General features: G+C 50.2%; 1 protein-coding gene across 5 annotated transcripts in view; it reads left to right on the top strand.

The window, feature by feature from the left end:
• Positions 1–953: 953 nt before the first annotated feature.
• Positions 954–19,173, top strand: part of COBL (cordon-bleu WH2 repeat protein) — a 308,249-nt gene continuing 290,029 nt past the window's right edge. For 2 of the 5 annotated variants that reach the window (XM_061164802.1, XM_061164803.1), the window contains exon 1: positions 954–1,831. In XM_061164802.1, coding sequence (XP_061020785.1) covers positions 1,575–1,831 — 257 coding nt within the window. In that variant the 5' untranslated portion in view covers positions 954–1,574. Of the gene's footprint in view, positions 1,832–2,273; positions 2,351–14,763; positions 14,782–14,820; positions 14,839–19,173 lie in introns of those variants that run through there. The other 3 variants (XM_061164804.1, XM_061164805.1, XM_061164806.1) reach the window with 3 other exon arrangements.

The raw sequence follows: 19,173 nt of genomic DNA on the forward strand, positions 1-19,173 counted from the left end.
TCTGATCCTGCCCCCTCCTCCTCAAGACATCTCTCACCAGTCCTCACCCTTCACCCCACTTCTGGTTAAATACATGTGCCGGTAGGGTTTCAGGGTCTGAGCTGCCTGGTGGCCCTCCTGGAATCAGAGGTGTCCAGGTCTCTGGGTCCTTCTGGGCCTTTATTCTAGAGCAATCTGAACATCAGACTGGAGGTGGGACACTGCCTCCTTCTAGTCATCTCTTTCGGATGCTTACTGCCCCTGAGAAACAGCTATCTGCTTTGACCCCCTTCCCCACTGGGAACACCGGGCTATTCCTCCTGCCTCCCCGCTCCCCCAATTCCTCCTGCAGCCTTTCCAGGCCTTCCAGGGAGCTGTACTCCCTCCTGCACCCTCAGCAGGATCCAGCCAGGGATCTCTAGCCCCTCCCAGGCTGCCCTTTCTTACGTGGCTTCCAGAGTAAGGAGGGACTCCAGAGATCCTGAGGAGGAGTCCTTGATCCCCATACCTAGAGGGGGAAGGATTAGGACCGATTCATTCATTCAGTGCACCCTGCATTTATCAGGCATCCCATCTACCTGCCAGACTCTGTCCTAAATGCTGGGGGCCCAATGATATATGAAACAGACAAAGGCGCAACACTCACTGAGATCACATTCTAGGGGAGAAGACAGATGGCCAGACAGGACAAAGTGTGCCAAATATGACATGCATATTTATATTCCATTGATTTATAATGTTTGCACCTGTAATTGTTTACTTATACAAAGTTCACAGACACATTCATATATAGAAGCAAAATTTTATCTATAATGAAAACATAAACAGCTATTTGTAAATACAAATATTTAAAATAAGCAAACAACAAATCTATATTAAAAATATATGCTATATACAAATAGATAAATGCTTAGAAGAAAAATAACTCAGGACATGCAGAGCAAAACTAAGTCTGTATTTCACACAGCGTGCTCCTGGAGGGCTTGCCTGGGGAGGTGGCATCTGAGCGCGGACCACAGGTTGGAACTGGAAATGACACCGCAGAGCATCTTAGGCAGATGCCCGAGGTGCGCAGAATGGGAAGGCAGAGCTGCAGCGTGCTGGGCTGTGGGGCTGTGCGCTCCGGGTGGGCGCCCAGGTCTGAGTACCTAAGGCCTTTCAAGTCCCAGCAGGGATTTCCCATTCTGTATCTGGACTGGTCTCTCCTCTTCCTTAAGGGAAAAGCTGGAGGGCAGCTGGAGGAAGGCTCAGGCAGGCCTCTGGATTCCTCATCCCAGTTTTAGACTCAAAGGAACGCCTCCTCTAACACCCATCACTGCAGGCTCACTTACTCATATTTTATTCTAGTCCTTGGAACCCCACGAAAGAGTCATTTTTGTAAATCAGACTTTTGCACTAGCCCAGATCCCTTTTGTGGCTTCGGGACGGGTCAGAAGGAGTGTGGGGTGAAGCTCGGAAGATGTGGGGTCTCTGGCTGGCTTGCTCTGGGCCCCACGTGGGCTGCCTGTGCTGGCGTTTCTGCCTGTGGCCCCTAGAATCCATCACCGGGCAGCGCGACCGCAGCGCCCCTCGACCAACCGGGCAAACTCGAGCGTATGTCCACCCGAGCTCTCAGGAGCAAGGCTGGGCCAGCTCCAGGCCCACAACTTCCAATACCTGACCGGGTGGAGCCCGAACTTGCCTTTCTAACAGGTTCCCAGGTGTGGCAGGTCAGGAACGCACGTAGAGACCCACCGCACCAGAGCCGCTGCCCGGAAGGAGATCCTGGGTTCCAGGGCGGCGAGGCTGACACCGCTCACTCCTGGTGCTCCGACCTCTGTCCTCCCGTCGGTCCTCCCACCGAGGCTGCCAGGTGCTTCCCCCTCCGCAGCTCCTCCCCGCCGCCGCGCGGCGCGCTCCCGGGACCCCCACGAGCCACGAGACCCGTGCCCGCCCTCCCCGGAGCAGAGGCCCGAGGAAGCGGGCGGCGGAGAACCGGGTTATCTTCCCCGGCCCGGCTGCCACCCGGCCCCCGCCCTGAACGCGCGCCGCGGGCAGAGCCGGCCGCTCCGGAGGCGCGCGGCGGCGGGGGCGGTGCTCCCGGGGGCGCGGCGCACCTTGCTCCCGCGCCCCCGCCCCGCGCCGGCCCCTCCCCGCGGCCCGCGCCCCCGCCCGCCTGGGTCCGTTCCAGCCCCTTCTGCCGTTCCGGCCCGGCCGCTGTCCTCCGCCGGCCCGCGACGGAGGACGATGGGTCAGCGCGGAAAAAGTGAATGAGGGCCGCGGCGGCGGCAGCGAGCGCCTGACTCGCGGGGCCCGAGCGCCGCCCGCGCCCCGCCTCGCCCGCCGACTCCATGGACGCGTCGCGAGCCTCGGCGGCCAAGCCCCCGACCGGGTAAGCCGCCCCGGGCTCCCCTCGCCTCGCGCGCCGGCGCCCGCGCGGCCAGCACTCGGGACGGGGCGCCCCTTTCGGGGCCGCGAGCACGCGCCCGGCGGGGGAAGGGAGTTGTGTACTTTGGGCGCTCAGGTCGTTGCCCGGGTAACAGTGTCAGTCCGCGGCCCCGGCCCTTTTCGCGTGTGTGCGTTTGTGTGCGCGCTCCTTTTGGGGATTGTGCGCGCGCTCCTTTTGGGGATTGTGCGCTCCCTTTTGGGGGTCCCCGCGGGCGGAGCCCCACGCTTTCCCTGCCACCCGCCAGAGCTCCCCCTGCGGGAGGGGAGGAAGGCGGTGGAGAGCGGCCCGGGCCCCAGCCTTGTCGCTGACTTGCCCCTTGGGGGACTGTGTCCCAGTCTGTCAGCCCGCCCCACCGTCCGCTCCTCCTCCCCCCAAAAGGAAGGGGACAGGGTGCCGCGGTGTCGGGAAGGCTGTGCAGGGCACTGCCCTGGAGGTTTTCTGCTGCTCCCCTCCCTGGCTGGCTTTTCGGGGCTCCTCGGAACAGGGCACTGGCAAGTGACGCGGGCCTGCCCCGGGGACCCCAGCATCTCACTAAAGTTGGGGCTCCCATCCCTGCCGGCGCGGCCGCTCCTCTTGCCCAGACCTTCGCGGGGTCTGTTTTCCATCCCACAACTCGTGTGTGCGGATTCCACGTCACGTTCGTATTCTCCTCGCTGAAAGAGTGACTTCCCTAATACAAGAAGAATAACCCCGCTCTTTAACCAGATCCCGAGCTGGAGTTCGAACCGTGCGGGACCCCCGCCGGGCCGGCTGGCCTGCGCACAGCGCCCCGGGCGTCGCGCGCTCGGCTTTCCCGGGGCGGTGCGTCCCCGCGGGGCACACCCAGGACCTGCGAGCTGTCTCAAGGGCCTGGAGCGAGTGTGTGATGAGTCCTGCGAATGGAATGAGTGCCCGGGTGGGCCCTGCACCTGCTTACCGAAGGGGCCCACGCTCCACTCTAGCAACTGGTGTCCAGTGAGGCGGCTCTGGGGACAACTAATCTCCCTCATTGCAGGGCGTCCCGTTGACTCATCCTGCCCGCGCGTACTCATAGGCCGCGCTGCTGCCCAAGTGCGCAAAAGCTTTTCAAAAACTGCGTTTTTCTTTTTTAACTCTGCCCTTAATGCCAGGAAAAAGTGAGCCAGGTTAGCAAATCAAATAGTCCTGAAGCTGAGGAATGTTAAAAGGAACTTTTTTTTTTTTTTTTTTTTTGCTATGCGCTTAGTGGCGGTTATGTAATTCCCTTTGAACAAACAAATCTCCCCCAAAGAAAAGAAATGTGGAAGGTCCTTTTTCATGGTAGTGGGCATCGCAAAATGACATCGAGAAATGTGAAACAGAATTGCTGCTAATCTGTCTCCATTGGAGAGGTTATTTAATGAGTCTGTTTACGAGACCGGAATCCTTTTGGCAAAACTATCTTATATTTGAAGAGGTCAGCAAACATTTAAGAGGTCAACAAACATTTAAGAGGTCAGCAAAATTGTACCCAAAAAGTACTTGTAAAATCCTTTAAAGGAATCTGTAGAAGTGAAATGGGGATTCCTAAACTTGGGACACTGTTTCCGGGGTGGTATTTATGTAAGCAAGGAGTTAGTCACCACCGCCCAGTCTGGTTCGTGGTGCTTTGCAGACCTCTGGCCTTCATGTCCAAGCCCTCCCGCCCCCCACAACTCCGGAGAGACTAGGGGCTTTTGCTGGATATAGTAACAAACCTGAGATTGTTATTCTTGATGGGTTTGACTCTTTCCTCACACTCACATGCGGAGCCTCCTGTTGTCTTATATGAACATCTTTGACCAAGAAATGCAGACATAATGTTTTTAAATCTCTTATTCTCAATTATCGTATCATTTGTTTTAGTACCTTTTAGTGAACAGACGCCAACCAAATACAGCATGCTTAAAATCAGAGGGCAGAAATGGTCTTGGTTTTTGTTTTTTGTTTTTTAATGTTTTATATAATTTAGGTGTATTGGTTGCCTATCAGAAAGGAAAGATACAGATGTGAAATTTCTGGCTTTGGTACATTATTGGTGGCAATCAGCTTCTGTTGGTTCTTCACTGAAATTACCGTCTCCTGTGACCTGTTCCTGTGCTGCCTAAGAATAAGGCAATGACTGCCACGTGCTGTATGCTCCAGGGAATATGTTTTTCTCTGATACTGCCATGATTGGTTATCTAACCCCACTTTCATTAAGCTATTACTTTTCCACACCATAGCAGACGACTAATGTGATGGATTTGTTGTCCTTCACTGAGACTGGCATTTGCCTTGTGTTGTGTAGAAATGAGCTGGATGGGGACAATGAATTAAGGACATGTCACCTTATAAAATGACGTGTATGACAGTCCTTCTTGAGAATTACTGAAGGGCCAGAGACATTAGTGAATGTAAACTCACTGACTGTATGTCTGCCTAACTTATTAATACATAGTTATTAGTTACCTTTGTTGAGAACACAAGTATACATTTTATTTGGATGGGAATTTAGGTTTTTACTAGTAATTTCATTGAAACCATATCTTAGGGCTAACTTAATTTCAAACTGTTGGGGAAAAGTATTCTTTTAGGAAAGAAGACATAGGCAAAAACTAACCAGTCAGACCATGTGACTTTTCAAGAATTTCAGACCTTAGTTGAGGTATACTAATTGATGGAATATTCTAGAATGCAAGTAAAAGTAAATTACCTTTGAGTAAAGTTTTAAAATATCTCCAAGTCCATTTAAGGCAAAGTTTATTGGCTTACTTTTAGTTATCTGTTTGAGTATTTGTGAGGTCTACCGCAGTAGTTCAACCCATTCCACTATTCTTGTTTGAAAAATCTCATGAATAGGGGAGACTGGTGGGCTACAACCCATGGAGCCACAAAGAGTCAGACATGACTGAGCAACTAGGCACGCATGCATACACCCACATCCCAGTAGTTGGTTATGGACACAGGATTAAATTTCCCACTAGAGCTGGTAGGAACAAGAGGCAGCATGTTGGTGAGTTTGGCAGGATAGTAGTTAATTTTTATTTTTTCCCCTGAGGTGGAAATGCGTATTTCTGTAGGATAGAATAGTCTCCAGTGACATGAAATGTCTAAACAGCTGGTGCCTTTGCCCATTGGCTTCATTCAGGAGCGTGCTTGTGTGAATATCAGTGGAAGTTTGTGAGTCAGTTTGACCAGAGTGTGTGCTCCCTGGAGACATAGCTGGTATTCCCTTCTCTGCATAAACTTGTCATTACTTAATCAAGTTATTAGAACATGGAATAATTTTAAAGATATTAATCGAAGTGGGTAACTTGAGCTTCTTGAATCCTGTTGACACCAAACATACCGCTAAGTATGGGAGGCCTGCTACCCCTGACCGTGAACTTGTGTGGCCACCTTGGCATTCTCTACGTTATCTCTCAGGAGCTTGCAAAGATAGTGAAATATTAGCAGGTATGCTCTGTAAAAACAAGTTTAGGCTTCTGCCCCCCCCCCCTTTTTTTTAAGGTTTCTAGGCTTTCAGCTAACCTGTTAGAAAGTTGTTTACATGCTTAGAAATGACAGCTTGAGTGATTATTTGCTACATTAAAAATTTCCCATTCAATTTGAGCTTTTTTTTTAAGATGTTACATCTGAGCTCTTCTTTAAGTCAGTTCATTTAAGGACATTAAAATTCATTCTTGTCTGATGTAAGATGGAGAGGAGATCTCAGAATTTTATTCTTTTGTAATAATAGTTTTTTTTTTAATATTTTTTTAGTACATTAGAGGAGTTGAATATTTCCCTGTTACAATAGCAGATAATCGTAGAGCATTATAAGTATTTCTCAGTGGTTGTGTGATGGAGCTGAAGCTGATATGTGATTAAATTCGGTGTGAAGGTGTTTGTACCAGGCTCGGCAGCCCACGGCTCCACCTCTGTCCCTCCCTGCTGACTTTTCCTGGTGCCAGCGGATCAGATTATTATTAGGTAGGTCCAGGCAAGTGACACCCCCACGGACATGCAGGTCTGGGACTGGTGGCCTCTTTAATTTGGGACCTGGGACGTGAAGTAATAATTTGTGAACACCTCTATGTGCTTCCATAATTATTAGGAAAGCAGCAATTGTGGGTTGTCTGCACACCGATGAGTAGTTTAGGTTTCTAGGCCTTTTGTGCTTTGCTGTTAAATTTAAATTTGTAATTGGTCATAAGTTTTAAAAGGGAGCAGAGATGTTTGACCCCAGAGTAGTGTTTAGATTGAAATTGTGCAAATTTAAAACATAGGAACACTTGATTGTGATATAGGTCTGAACTAAGTAAAAGTGTTCAGTGTATTTACATGTGTTTTTCCAGCACCCCTTTATTCTCTCCCCATCTGCATTTAATTGTGGGGTCTGTGGATTGTATGTGTTGGATAATTTTAGTTGTAAATTTTTTTTCAGTTACTTTATACTGTAACAGAACATAGATTTGGTATTTCATGATTCACTTAAGGCTTTTATATATCTTCATCTTTGTATTTTTTTCTCCAGTTAAACTAGTTAATATTGATTTGTATTATTGACATATTGATACTCTACCTTCTTACTATTTTACAATTTTCATTTAAGCGAATTCCACCCCCTTCCACCTTATACCTTTGTTTTCTCACTTTCACCTCGTCCCTGGAGTGTTCATCTTCCAGGACCACTTGCTGGCTTTCAGCACCTGAATTGACGACAGCGTCATCACCTTTATCACTTTTCCTTCATGTTTCCATAATTCTTTATTTTTTACTCGTCTCTCCCAGCCATAGTATTCAGGGCTTTTCTCGCTTGTACTTTATATGGTTTCATTTGCTTTTATACAAAACTAATGATGGTAACTTTTTTCAAGACCTGATGGTGTTTGTTCTTTTTTTTTAAATTGAGATATATGTGTTTTGCAATATTGTTAGTTTCTGCTGTAAAATGAAGTGAATCAGCTGTTGTTGTTCATTGCCAAGTTGTGTCTGACTCTCTGTGACCCCGTGGACTGCAGCACTCCAGGTTCCCCTGTCCTTCACTATCTCCTGGAAGTTGCTCAGATTCCTACCCATTGAGTCGGTGATGCGATCTAACCATCTTATCCTCTGCCGCTCTCCTCTTTTGCCTTCAGTCTTTCCCAGCATGAGGGTCTTTTCCAGTGATTTGGCTCTTCACATCAGGTATTGGAGCTTCAGCAGCCGTCCTACAAATGAATATTCAGTGCTGATTTCCTTGAGGATTGACTGGTTTGATCTCCTTGAGGTCCAAGGGGTCCTCAAAAATCCTCTCCAATACCGCAATTCAAAGGCATCAATTCTTCAACACTCAGCCTTTCTTCTGGTCCAACTTTCACAACCGTACATGACTATTGGAAAAACCATAGCTTTGATTATATAGACCTTTATCAGCAAAGTGATGCCTTTGCTTTTTAATACACTGTCTAGGTTTGTCATATGTACACACATCCCCTCCCTCTTGGACTTCCCTCCCTCCCCCATCGCACCCCTCTAGGTCATCACAGAGCACCGAGCTGAGCTCCCTGGGCTGTGGAGCAGGTTCCTGCTGGCTGGCTGTTTTGCACATGTAGTGTACATGTCAGTCCCCATCTCCCAATTCAGCCCACGCCCCGCTTCCTCGTCTGTGTCCACAAGTCCATTCTCAAGTCTGTCTCTCTATTCCTGCCCAGCAAATAGGCTCCTCTGTACCATTTTTATAGATTCTACATGTATGTGTTAATGTGTGATATTTGTGTTTCTCTTTCTGATTTACTTCACTCTGATAAGTCTCTAGGTTCATCCATGCCTCTACAAATGACCCAGTTTTGTTCCTTTTTGTGTGTGTGCATATTCAGTCACTCAGTTGTGCCTGACTCTCTGCAATGCCATGGACTGTAGCCCCCCAGGCTCCTCTGTTCATGGAATTTCCCAGGCAGCAATACTGGAGTGGGTTGCCATTTCCTGCTCCAGGGGATCTTCCTGACCCAGGGATGGAACCTGTGTCTCCTGCATTGACAGATTCTCTACCACTGTGCCAGCATTCCATTGTGTATATGTACCACATCTTCCTTGTCTGTTCCTCTGTCCTGGGACATTTAGGGACCTAACGGTGTTTATTTATTCTAAACTAGATTTTGCTGTGCACTCTCGGGTCTCCAGCAGCTGCTGCGTTTCCGCCTGCCTATCTCATGGACAGTCCTCCTCTGCAAGGACAAGGATGCTCACCTCCCTAACTGGGGGGATACATTGCAGCCTGTAGGGCTTATACTCACGTCTGTTGGTCCCCTAATTAGGTGCTAAGCTGTTGCTTGCCAGGACCATGTCTCCTACAGGTTAAGGTCAATTAGAATAAATTTCACAGCCAAAAACATTTCTGTTTTAAAAAAGAAAAATCTTGTCAAGCAGCAACTCAGACATATTTTACTGAGATCCATTTGATGAGACAGGTTCCCAGACCACGTATGCTTTTGGGAACTTTTGCAGCTCCAGTCCCCACCTCCACCAAAGCAAGTGAAGGTCTCTTTTTATGAGACACTGATCGCTTTCAAAAGATCATTGAAGTCCTTATCCTTTTTCCCGAAAACAGAGACTCCCAAAGATGAGCCAGATAACCAGGAATCCTGCTTCATCACTCTTTCTTATTCCTCTCACCACATTTACCCAGGGTCCCAGATGAGGGATATTGACTTACAGACCCTCTCCCTTCCTTCAAACAGGGGACAGCAGGCTGTCTTCCTCCATGGACACCGGTGGATATGCTTGCACCCTCACTGGGCCAGGCAAGGATCTTTCCCTAGTCCAGAATTCCTTGTGCTTGGCCGTTAATCCAGTTTGACTTGCTTCATCCAAGGCAGACAGGCAGGCTTAGTGGAAAGAATACAGGCTCGGGAATAGGAAGACTCGGGCCCAGGTGTCAGATCTGCAGGATTTAATTTAGTGACCTCTGAGCCAAGCCTGCAGTCCTGTCCTGGTGTGGCTCCTGCCTCTTTCCCGGCTCCGTGGAACGCCGTGAGGATGAAGGTGCTCTGTGCGTGTGTCCTGTCCGGAGCCACTGAAATGTGAAGCTGCATCTTTCACTTTCTCCAGTTTTCATTCATAAACAGTTGCAGCCAGGTAGGTCAGTGGCGCCCTTGTGGGCCGGCAGGCCCAGCATCTCCTTTCTCACGGCCCCTGTCCTTCCCGAGCTGAGTGCACCCTGCTCTCTCAGGCTGCCTCTCTCCCCAGGGCCCGGGTACGTTCCTTCTTTCCCAGGTAGCGCCTGCCTCCTCCTTCAGCTGTAGCTGGGGTCTCCAGTCACAGCCATTGAGGCCCCTCATCTCATCTCAGATAATGAGCCTGACCTTCGCCTCTTGTGGTTGTGCTGATTCCCCCACTGGAAGTGCTTATGTGAGGTTAGGGTTTTCCATCAAGTATCTCTGATCTGCAGACGTCTGAGCTCCTGGGAGGCAAGGGTGCTACCTTGTGATAAATCATGTCATAACTTTATGGCGCAGGATTTTTGTTGCTGTTGTTGTTCAGTAACTAAGTTGTGTCTAACTCTTTGTGACCCCATGGACTCCAGCACACTAGGCTTCCTTGTCCTTCATTATCTCCCAGAGTTTGCTCAAACTCGTGTCCATTGAGTTGGTGATGCCATCCAACTATCTCATCCTCTAACACCCTCTTCTCCTTTTGCCTTCCATCTTCCCCAGCATCAGGGTTTTTTCCAGTGAGTTGACTCTTCACATCAGGTGGCCAAAGTATTGGAGCTTCAGCTTCAGCCTCAGTCCTTCCAATGAATATCCAGGGTTGATTTCCTTTAGAATTGACTGGCTTGACCTCCATGCAGTCCAAGGGACTCTCAAGAGTCTTCTCCAGCACCACAATTCGAAAGCATCAGTTCTTCAGCACTCGGCGTTCTTTATGTTCCAACTCTCACATCTGTATGTGACTACTGGAAAAGCCATGAAAGTGAAAGTGAGAGTCACTCAGTCACGTCTGACTCTTTGCGACCCCATGGACTCGTCCATGAAATTCTCCAGGCCAGAATACTGGAGTGGGTAGCCTTTCCCTTCTCCTGAGGATCTTCCCAACCCAGGTATCAAAGCCAGGTCTCCCTCATAGAAAGTGGATTCTGTACCAGCTGAGCCACAGGGGAAGCCCAAGAACACTGGAGTGGGGAGCCTATCCCTTCTCCAGGGGATCTCCCCGACCCAGGAATTGAACTGGGGTCTCCTGCATTGCAGGTGGATTCTTTACCGACTGAGCTATCAGAGAAGTCCATAGCTTTGACTATGTGGACCTTTATCAGCAAAGTGATGTCTTTGCTTTTTAATATGCTGTCTAGATTGGTCATAGCTTTTCTTCTAAGGATCAAGTGTCTTTTAATTTCATGGCTGCAGTTACCATCTGCAGTGATTTTGGAGCCCAGGCACAGGATACACAGCTGGAATTCAAAAAGTGAGCCTGCATCCCCCTGTCAGTGGAAGATGTTGGGTAAGATGGACTCAAGGCTCATGTGATCTCTGAAACCACGGGAACAGAAGTGTTCCCAGAAATTCTAGATCCTTCTTCTTTAAAGACTGACTTTTTAAAAACTTGCTGCTTCATCTTGTTTTTGCCAGACTGTAGGACATCGGAAAGATCAGTTGTCCCTGAACTGTTTAGCCCCCCTGCTCTGACTGGGTGTGTGGGCTGTGCTGTCCTGTTCTTTGCAGACTTCGGAGGTATTGGATGTCTGATTTTGAAGAACTGAAGTGAGTGTATTAGATGATGCAAAGTGATGGCAACTGAGGGATGAAGTCATCTTCTCTCTCCCTCCTGTGAAAGTCCAGTTCTGCAAGCAGGTGTTGAGGTGTGTTGTGATCTGCCTCCCAACTTAACATGTTCAAACCCTAAGCGCCGAGGTGGCGGTGTTAGGAGGTGGGCTCCTGGAGGTGTTAGGACACGAGGGTGGGCCCGGGCCCTCCCTACTGGGATCAGTGCCCTGATGAAGGACACCCCGAGAGCTCCCGTGGCCCTTCCATCCATGGAGATGGGGGGAGAAAGAAATCTGTGACCTGGAAGAGGTCCCCCGGACCACACGAGCACCCAGCCTTGGCCTTCAAGCCTCCAGAACTGCAAGCAGTACGTGCCTATTGCTTATAAGCCCCCTAGTCTGTGGTCTTTTGTAAAAGCAGCCAGAACAGGCTAAGACATGGTACCAAGTCCAAGGGGACCTGCTTCTTCACATCTGGTGGCCCCGTCCGCTCTGGCCCTGCGACTGTGGGAGGAGGCGGGGGACCTGCCCTTTACTCTGGGGCCTGGTCCTCAGGTTGCACGCCCCTTTGCCCATGTCTATGGCCCTGTCTTTTTCTAATCATTGTAAGATTTGCATGACATGGCATTCGCCATCTCTGCAGCTCGGTGGCATTAAGTGCAGTCACGTTCTTCTGCAGCAGTCACCATTCATCTCCAGAATCGGTTTCTTCCCAAGTATCCAGTCTCTCCCCACCGCACTGCCCCCAGCTCCTAGTGCCTACCCTCCTACCTTATGTCTCGGTGAATTTCAGACAGAGATTCTAGGAACTTCCAGGAATCCTAGATAGCTTCTAGGAATCCTCTGATAGCCCGGGTGGTAAAGAGTCCCCCTGCAATGTGGGAGACCCTGGTTAGATTCCTGAAATTTCCTAGAACAGAAATACTGTCTAGGGACGTCAGAAAGGTAAAATCTTGAAGGGTTTGTCTTTCTGCAACTGGCTTATGTCACTTAGCAGAATGTCCTCGTCGTAGCCGGTGTGGAATTTCCTTCCTTTTTAAGGCTGCATGTGTGTTCACCGCCTTTGGTTTGTTCACGCATCTGTCCATGGACACTTCTGCCTCCGCTGTCGGCTGCTGTGAGTGATGCTTCTCTGGAGGTCCCTGCTCTGACTCCTTTCCTGTCTTGTCCCTGGGGTGGGATAACTGGATCATAGGCAATTCTATGTTTTGCTCTTTCAGGATCACCACCCCGCTTTCCACAGCAGCGACTCTGTTCACCGTTACAGCCAGCAGTGGCTGAGGGTTCCCGTTTCCGCATCCCCCCTGCACTGACCTTGTCCTTATCACCTGCTCCTTTCTAGTCATGGAAGATGAGGGGACAGGACCAGGGAGCTGCCTGGGGTCCTTGCTGATGTGCTCGAGCTTCTGACTCTCCGTGGGGACTGGGAGGAGCTACAGTCAAAATAATCAGACAGGCCAGGTGGCCCTGCCCCTCCTCCTCCGGGATTCCAGGGGCCCCAGAAGCCCCTCGGCCTCTGCTGGAAACCCATCCTCGGTTTGCTCTGAGCATCACCCGCAGCAGTGGCGTGGGTGGGCCTGTGACAGCCCGCCCTGGGCTGCGGGCAGCACTGGGCGGCAATGATGCCTCCCCCAGGCCTCCAGGAGAAACCTGTGCATGTGCCTGGCCCTGACCCTGCCTTACCTTAGTCTGGAACAGACCAAGGTGCCGGCAGATTACTTTTTATGATGTCTCTGTTCCTGCCATGAATGTCCTGTCCGCTCTGGCTTGTTAAGAATGGGCACCAGCCTGGAGAGGTGGGGAGGGAGAAAGGTTTCCAAAGCTGGTCCATGGGGTGGCTGCAGCAGGAGAACCTGGGTTCCTGCCTGGGTGGGGAGTTGGGTGGGTTGGTGAGAAGAGCAGCAGAAAGGGTGAGGGGTCCTTGCCAGGGCTTTGCTCAGCGTCTGTGCTCCACGCAGCCTTGGGCTTGTGGAGTGGACCAGATGTATTGACCCTTCAGAAATGTGGAAATGGCTTGAAGCCTTAAATGCTTAGGTAGCAAACTGAGGTGAGGAGACTTGGGAAAATAGGTTGTGAGTGTGAATGTGTGTGTGTGAATGTGTGTGTGTGCACATGGGACATGAAGTTTAGGCTCACTTCCAGCCCTGGGCAAAGCAGCAGACTCCCAAATCAGATCCTGGCAGTTTTTGCAACCCTGATGGTTAGGGAGTTGAATTTAAAAATAGCTAGGGTGGGAGTGATAATATAGCAAAAGAGGAGACTTGTGTTCCTGAGGCTAACTCTTGGGACTTAAATACAGTTGTGTTGAGTAGAGCCCTATTAATTAAGAGCAGAATCCAGTAATGTTCAATAAACAAACCATTAGCTTGGAAAGAGACTGATTCAGTGTAGCCAGAATCTAGACTCTTGCCACTGAGAGGAGCTCCCTGCCAGGACTCCCCATCCATCTGCCCATTTGGCCTCCCCGTCTGTCTTGCCGCCTAAAATTATCATGTGGAATTGGTTGGGGCAGAACTGAGAACTGTCTCCCTCTGACGTTCCATCTAAACCACTTCTTACTAAGACATCCCAGGGGTCCACAGTGTCCGGGCAGCGTCACACGGAGAAAGAGTGAACTGCAGAGCAATCGCCCGAGCCAGGTCACCCCGCTGGGTTTAAACGTGGTGGCTGCCAAGGGCAAGGTGCTGGGGAGTGAGCGGTTGGGAGTTTGGGATTTGTGAGTGCCAACTCTTAGATACAGGATTTATAAACAGCAAGATCTTACTGTGTAGCACAGGAAACTATATTCAGTACCCTGTGATAAACCATGAGGGAAAAGGATATGAAAAAGATATGTGTATAAATGTATATATTTATATATATGTTAATATATATTTACACTTTGCTGTGTAGCAGAAATTAATATAACACTGTAAATTAGCTATATTTCAATAAAAGCCAAAGAGTTTTAAAAAAGGGTTCCTGGGGATCCTGAAGCTGAGTGTCTCTAATGCCCCACCCGTCACTCCCCATCCCCAGCCCCAGCCTCATCCTCAGATCTCTTTCCTTGTTTAAGGTGCTGGGATCCACAGATGAAGAGTGTGTCCTAAGTGAGGTTAGGTGGGGGATTTTACCGCCTTCAGAAAAGTAATGACAGCTAGTTTGGAAATGCCATTCATTTAAATTGAAGAAGATTTCAGTGTAGTGTCTCCTTGTTACTCATCAGTTCTTTTTTGACAGACCATCGTGTTTCACATTTTTGGAATCCTGCCTTTGGGGCCGGACATTTTTCTCAGAGGAGGAGGCGGAAATGCTTTGCACGAGGACCTTCCTCATTTCAGTGTCTTAGTCATCTGTGACAGTGAGATTTTCCAGCTGACAGGACAGGCGTTCCTTGCCCTGGGAGGGCGGGCGGCCCTACCGATCCTGCAAAGTTGGTGATGGTGAGCCTGTCTGCAGCCGGGGGTGGGATGGTCACGTGACTGAAGTCTCCTGGCCAGTGTCCTGCTCCTCACCCCATGGCCACTTGGTACACAGGGAGAGCTCCCAAGTCCAGCCTCCGTCTGGCTTCCGCAGGTGGTGTCCCGGCTGTGTCTGAACCGCCTGTGTTTCTGAAGGGTGTTTTCTTGAAGAAACGATCCACGTGTCAGCACCACGTGGCTTCCTGCTCGTGTGGCGGTCTTGTGATGGCCCCCGCCTGACAGTAGCAGTGTTGGTATGTCTCCGGACGTGCAGCCCTGAGTGGCCTGGAGGGGCTGTTGTTTGGGGAGAGGTAAGGGGGTGGGGTGGGAGGTTAGGGGGTGGGATTGGCGCTGTTGTGGAGCACAGACCAGGTGTTTGTGAATTAACATGATGCCTCGAGTGCAGCTTCTTCCCCCTGCAAGATGCTCTGCTGGATCCTGGCTCAGGAATTAATAGTACATCACAGCCTCCCTTGGCCTGGATGCGGACTCCGCTCACTGCGTCTTGTGTGTACATTTAAGGAGAACCCAGTGCTCTGCTCTGCCCTACAGGCAGGCTGCCCTCAAAGCGGCAGGTATGCAGGCGCGGGCTCGCAGGGCTGGGGTCGGGCTTTCTGGTGGGCGGCCTCGGTGGGACTGCAGGCCGAGCTGTGAGTGTAGCTGTGAGCCAGGCGGCCTTCCCTGTGCGCCTGCAGATGGGTGGGCATCAGGATTGGGGTCTCCCTGGGTTGATGTCCCCCATGTCTGGCCTCTGAGCAGGAAGGAGCTAGGCGTCAAGACGGCCCAGGTGGCCCTCGGAGCTGAGCCTGCATGGGGCGGCGCTGATGCTGGCCTGTCCCGCAGCGGATGCCAAGGAGCCTCGCAGGGAGACGGGATGGCCATGCTCACCGGGCGGGGTTGACGGAGCACACCCCTGGGGGCACCTGAGTGTCCTGAGGGTCCCTCTGCACAGGCGCTCTGAGCTCCCAGGGTCTGTGCCCGTCAGTCTGTCTTCTTGTTCTTTTTAAGCTTGTTTTTAGTCACACTCACAAAATAACTTATCCCGCTTCATGAGGCTTTACTTAACCCTGGTGGCATACTCTCCATCTGTCAGTTATAACTGGTAAGTGACACGTGTGAAGTTGGAAGAAAATTCCTCTTCTGTCTGCTGTGGGTCTGTGGAAAACATTGCTTTTTAGACGAGGCATCTGAATGGCAACTCCAGGGGAAATTATACATTTGGAATGTATTCTTGATGCGACTTCTCACTTGGAGTTTAAAATGATTCGTATTCTTATGTCTGTGTTTGGACTTTAGCTGGGGAGGTTAATGGGATGTAATGGATGGCTTCTTTTTAAACCAGGGAGGCTTTAATAATACACTCATGTGCAGGAGGAGTGCACGCTTCACTCTTAACTTTTTACTTCAGGAGGGAGTGTTTATTTTTTAATTGAAGTATAATTGATTTACCATGTTGGGTTAATTTCAAATGTACAAAACAATGATTCAGTTACATATGTGTATATATTTTTTCTTTTTCAAACTATTTTCCCTTATAGGTTGTTACAAAATACTAAGTAGGGTGTCCCTATGCTACACAGTTGATTAGTAGTGTGTGTCCATCAGTCCCAAACTCCTAATTAATCTCTCAAACCCCATCCCCTTTGATAACCACGTTTTCTATGTCTGTTGGTCTGTTTCTTTTTATAAGGAATTCCTTTTTATCTTTTTATTAGGTTCCACATGTAAGTGATATCATATGATATTTGTCTTTCTCTGACTGACTGATTTAGTATGATAGTCTCTTGGTCCATTTTTTCTACAGATGGCATAATTTCATTCTTTTTATGACTGAGTAATGTTCCATTGTAGGCTTCCCCAGTAGCTCAGCAGTGAAGAATCTGCCCACAATGTAGGAGATAGGGGTTCAGTCCCTGGGTCGGGAAGATCCCCTGGAGAAGGAAGTGGCACCCCACTCCAGCACTCTTGCCTGGGAAATCCCATGGACAGAGGAGCCTGGCGGGCTGCAGTCCATGGGGTTGCAGAGCATCAGACACAACCGAGTGCACACACACAATATTCCATCGTATATTGTGCCACATCTTCTTTATCCATCCCTCTGTTGATGGACACTTACGTTCAGGTTGCTTCTGTGTCTTCTCTGTTGTAAATAGTGCTGCTATGAACATAGGGGTGTGTGTATGTTTTCAAATTAGCTTTCTCTGGATAAATGCCCTGGAGTGAGATTGCTGCATCATATGGTAGCTCTGTTTTAGTTTTCTGGAGAACCTGCATGCTCTTCTCCACAGTGCTGTCCTGCACCGATTTGCATTCCCACCACCGGTGGAGGAGGGTCCCTTTCCCTCCACACCTTCTCCAGCTTGTGGTGTAGGTACATCAGGTAGGGAGTGTTTTTATAATGTTAAATAGGCATTGACATTGAAACATATTTTCATTTATTTTCTGTGTGCAGAAGTGACATATCATTGGGAGCAAAAGCTTTCTCCCAGGTTTCACTGGCGTCCCTTTTCTTTTATCAGCCTGCAGTAGTGACTACCCCTTGCTCTGCAGGAGGTCCGGGCGGTGGAGGGTTGGGGATTGTGTGAGGGGAGCAGGGCGTTTTTGCTGCTGTCTAGTCCCTGCTGTGCTGAGGGTGTGGATGTAGGGGATGGCGGGCAGGACCACACGGTCTTCAGATGCACCCTCTGGGTGCCGCTCAGACCCTGGCACCTTCATCCCTGGTCCCCTCTTGGCTGAGATGGAGATGGTGTTGGATGTAGGGGATGGCGGGCAGGACCACAGGGTCTTCAGATGCACCCTCTGGGTGCCGCTCAGACCCTGGCGCCTTCATCCCTGGTCACCTCTTGACTGAGATGGAGATGGTGTTGGATGTAGGGGATGGCGGGCAGGACCACAGGGTCTTCAGATGCACCCTCTGGGTGCCACTCAGACCCTGGCACCTTCATCCCTGGTCCCCTCTTGGCTGAGATGGAGATGGTGTGGCAGCCTGCGCTTGGATTGCGGTCTCCTGACTTGGACCACTGGGGATTTTGGAAGAGGTCTGTGCTCCAAACCTGGACTGTGTCCAACATTTCTGCATGATGTCCTTTACTCATTAAAGAGACTATGAAGTAAATAATCTCGGTTCAGCATGGAATCCAGTCAGCCATGGTTCATGTGTGTTTGATCAGCTACTGTGTAGAATCTTTGCTGAGAAATAACACCACAAGATGATTTCCTGAAAATGTGTGTTTGGCAATTAGATAAAATACTGAATGAAAGTGAAAGTGTGGACATGTTAGTTGCTCAGTCATGTCAACTCTTTGGGATCCCATGGACCTGCCTCTGTATCTGCTGCTTTTCCATCCCAGGGGCCGGGATGCCCCCACCCTCTCTCACCACCCACCCGGCCCTTGCTGAGTACACAAAAGCAGGTGTGCACCTTGACCTCATTACTGGATTTGGATAATGGCCTTTTCAGCCCACGTTCAGCCATGTGTCCTGTCCCCAGATTCTTTAAAAGGACAGAAGTTTTTACATCTCTGCTCCCTGAAAGTGAATGTAAGAGCCTCACCCTGAAATTACGGACTGTTGCATTAACTCTGTAACGAGGCCTGAGAAAGGCTCTCACTTGTGAAGTTCAGGGTTTATCACAGCAGTGGAAACAGTAGCTCATTTCGAAGCGTGCAGCCCTCTGGGTGGTGTATCGTTGTCATAGTTTCAGCTCTGCGTTGAGATCACTGAGCCAGTGGTTTGGCACATGCCAGAAGGTGAATCATCAGGGTGGCCTCAGCTGTCTGTGCCCGCAGTGACAGCCGCACCCCGGGTCCTGTGCCAGCCCTCCTTTAAAATAGTAGAAATAGTGGTAGCAGGGAGTGACCAGGGAGTGAAAAGGAACGCAGTCAGGTTCCTACCTTTGGAAGCTCGGTCATCGCCAGGACTGGAGCTCTTCAGGATAAAAGAAACAGTCTTCTCATTTTGTGTTAGTGATAGACTGTCAGAGTGGAACTTCTCATCCCAGGTGCCAGCTGGAAGCCAGGGCATCCTTGCTTTATTGTGTGACCCCGCTCCTCGTTTATCATGCTGGAGGCGAGGCCGGGTCTGGCCCCTTCTTAGAAGTGGACCGCCCACAGTGGTCCCCTAAGCACATGGGTGAGGGTGGAGGGTGACTCAGGCTCTGTTCTCTAGAAGCTCACGTAGGGGCAGGGGAGCGGGGAGCCTCAAGGGGAGAGTGATGACAGCTCTGGGAGGATGCAGACAGTCGGGGGCTTACCAGGCACTGTTTACAGGGCTGCTATATTAACCTCATTTCATCCTTGCAACAGCCTGGACGGGGGGCTACCCTGTCTCCCAGTTTTAATAAGGAAAGTGGGACACAGAGAGGTTAGGGAGGGTGACCAGCTGGTGGCATGGTTTACCTAGGGTCAGCTGAGTGACGTGGTGAACTCAGGATCAGCTGGGTGATGCGGTTAACTTGGATTCTGCGAGGTGATGAGGCTAGCCCACATCTGAACCCAGGATCACAGCCTGTGCTGCAGTGCACGCTTCATGTATTTGTGGGAAGGTTGCTGGGGGCCCCGAAGAAAGTTCTAGGTCTAAGGAGAAGAGATGGGCAGGTTTTCCAGGAAGTGTCAGCGGTGGGGGCTCAGGCAGGCCCCTGCTGCCGG

The sequence above is a fragment of the Dama dama genome, chromosome 18 (assembly GCF_033118175.1).
Source record: "Dama dama isolate Ldn47 chromosome 18, ASM3311817v1, whole genome shotgun sequence".
NCBI lineage: Eukaryota > Metazoa > Chordata > Mammalia > Artiodactyla > Cervidae > Dama > Dama dama.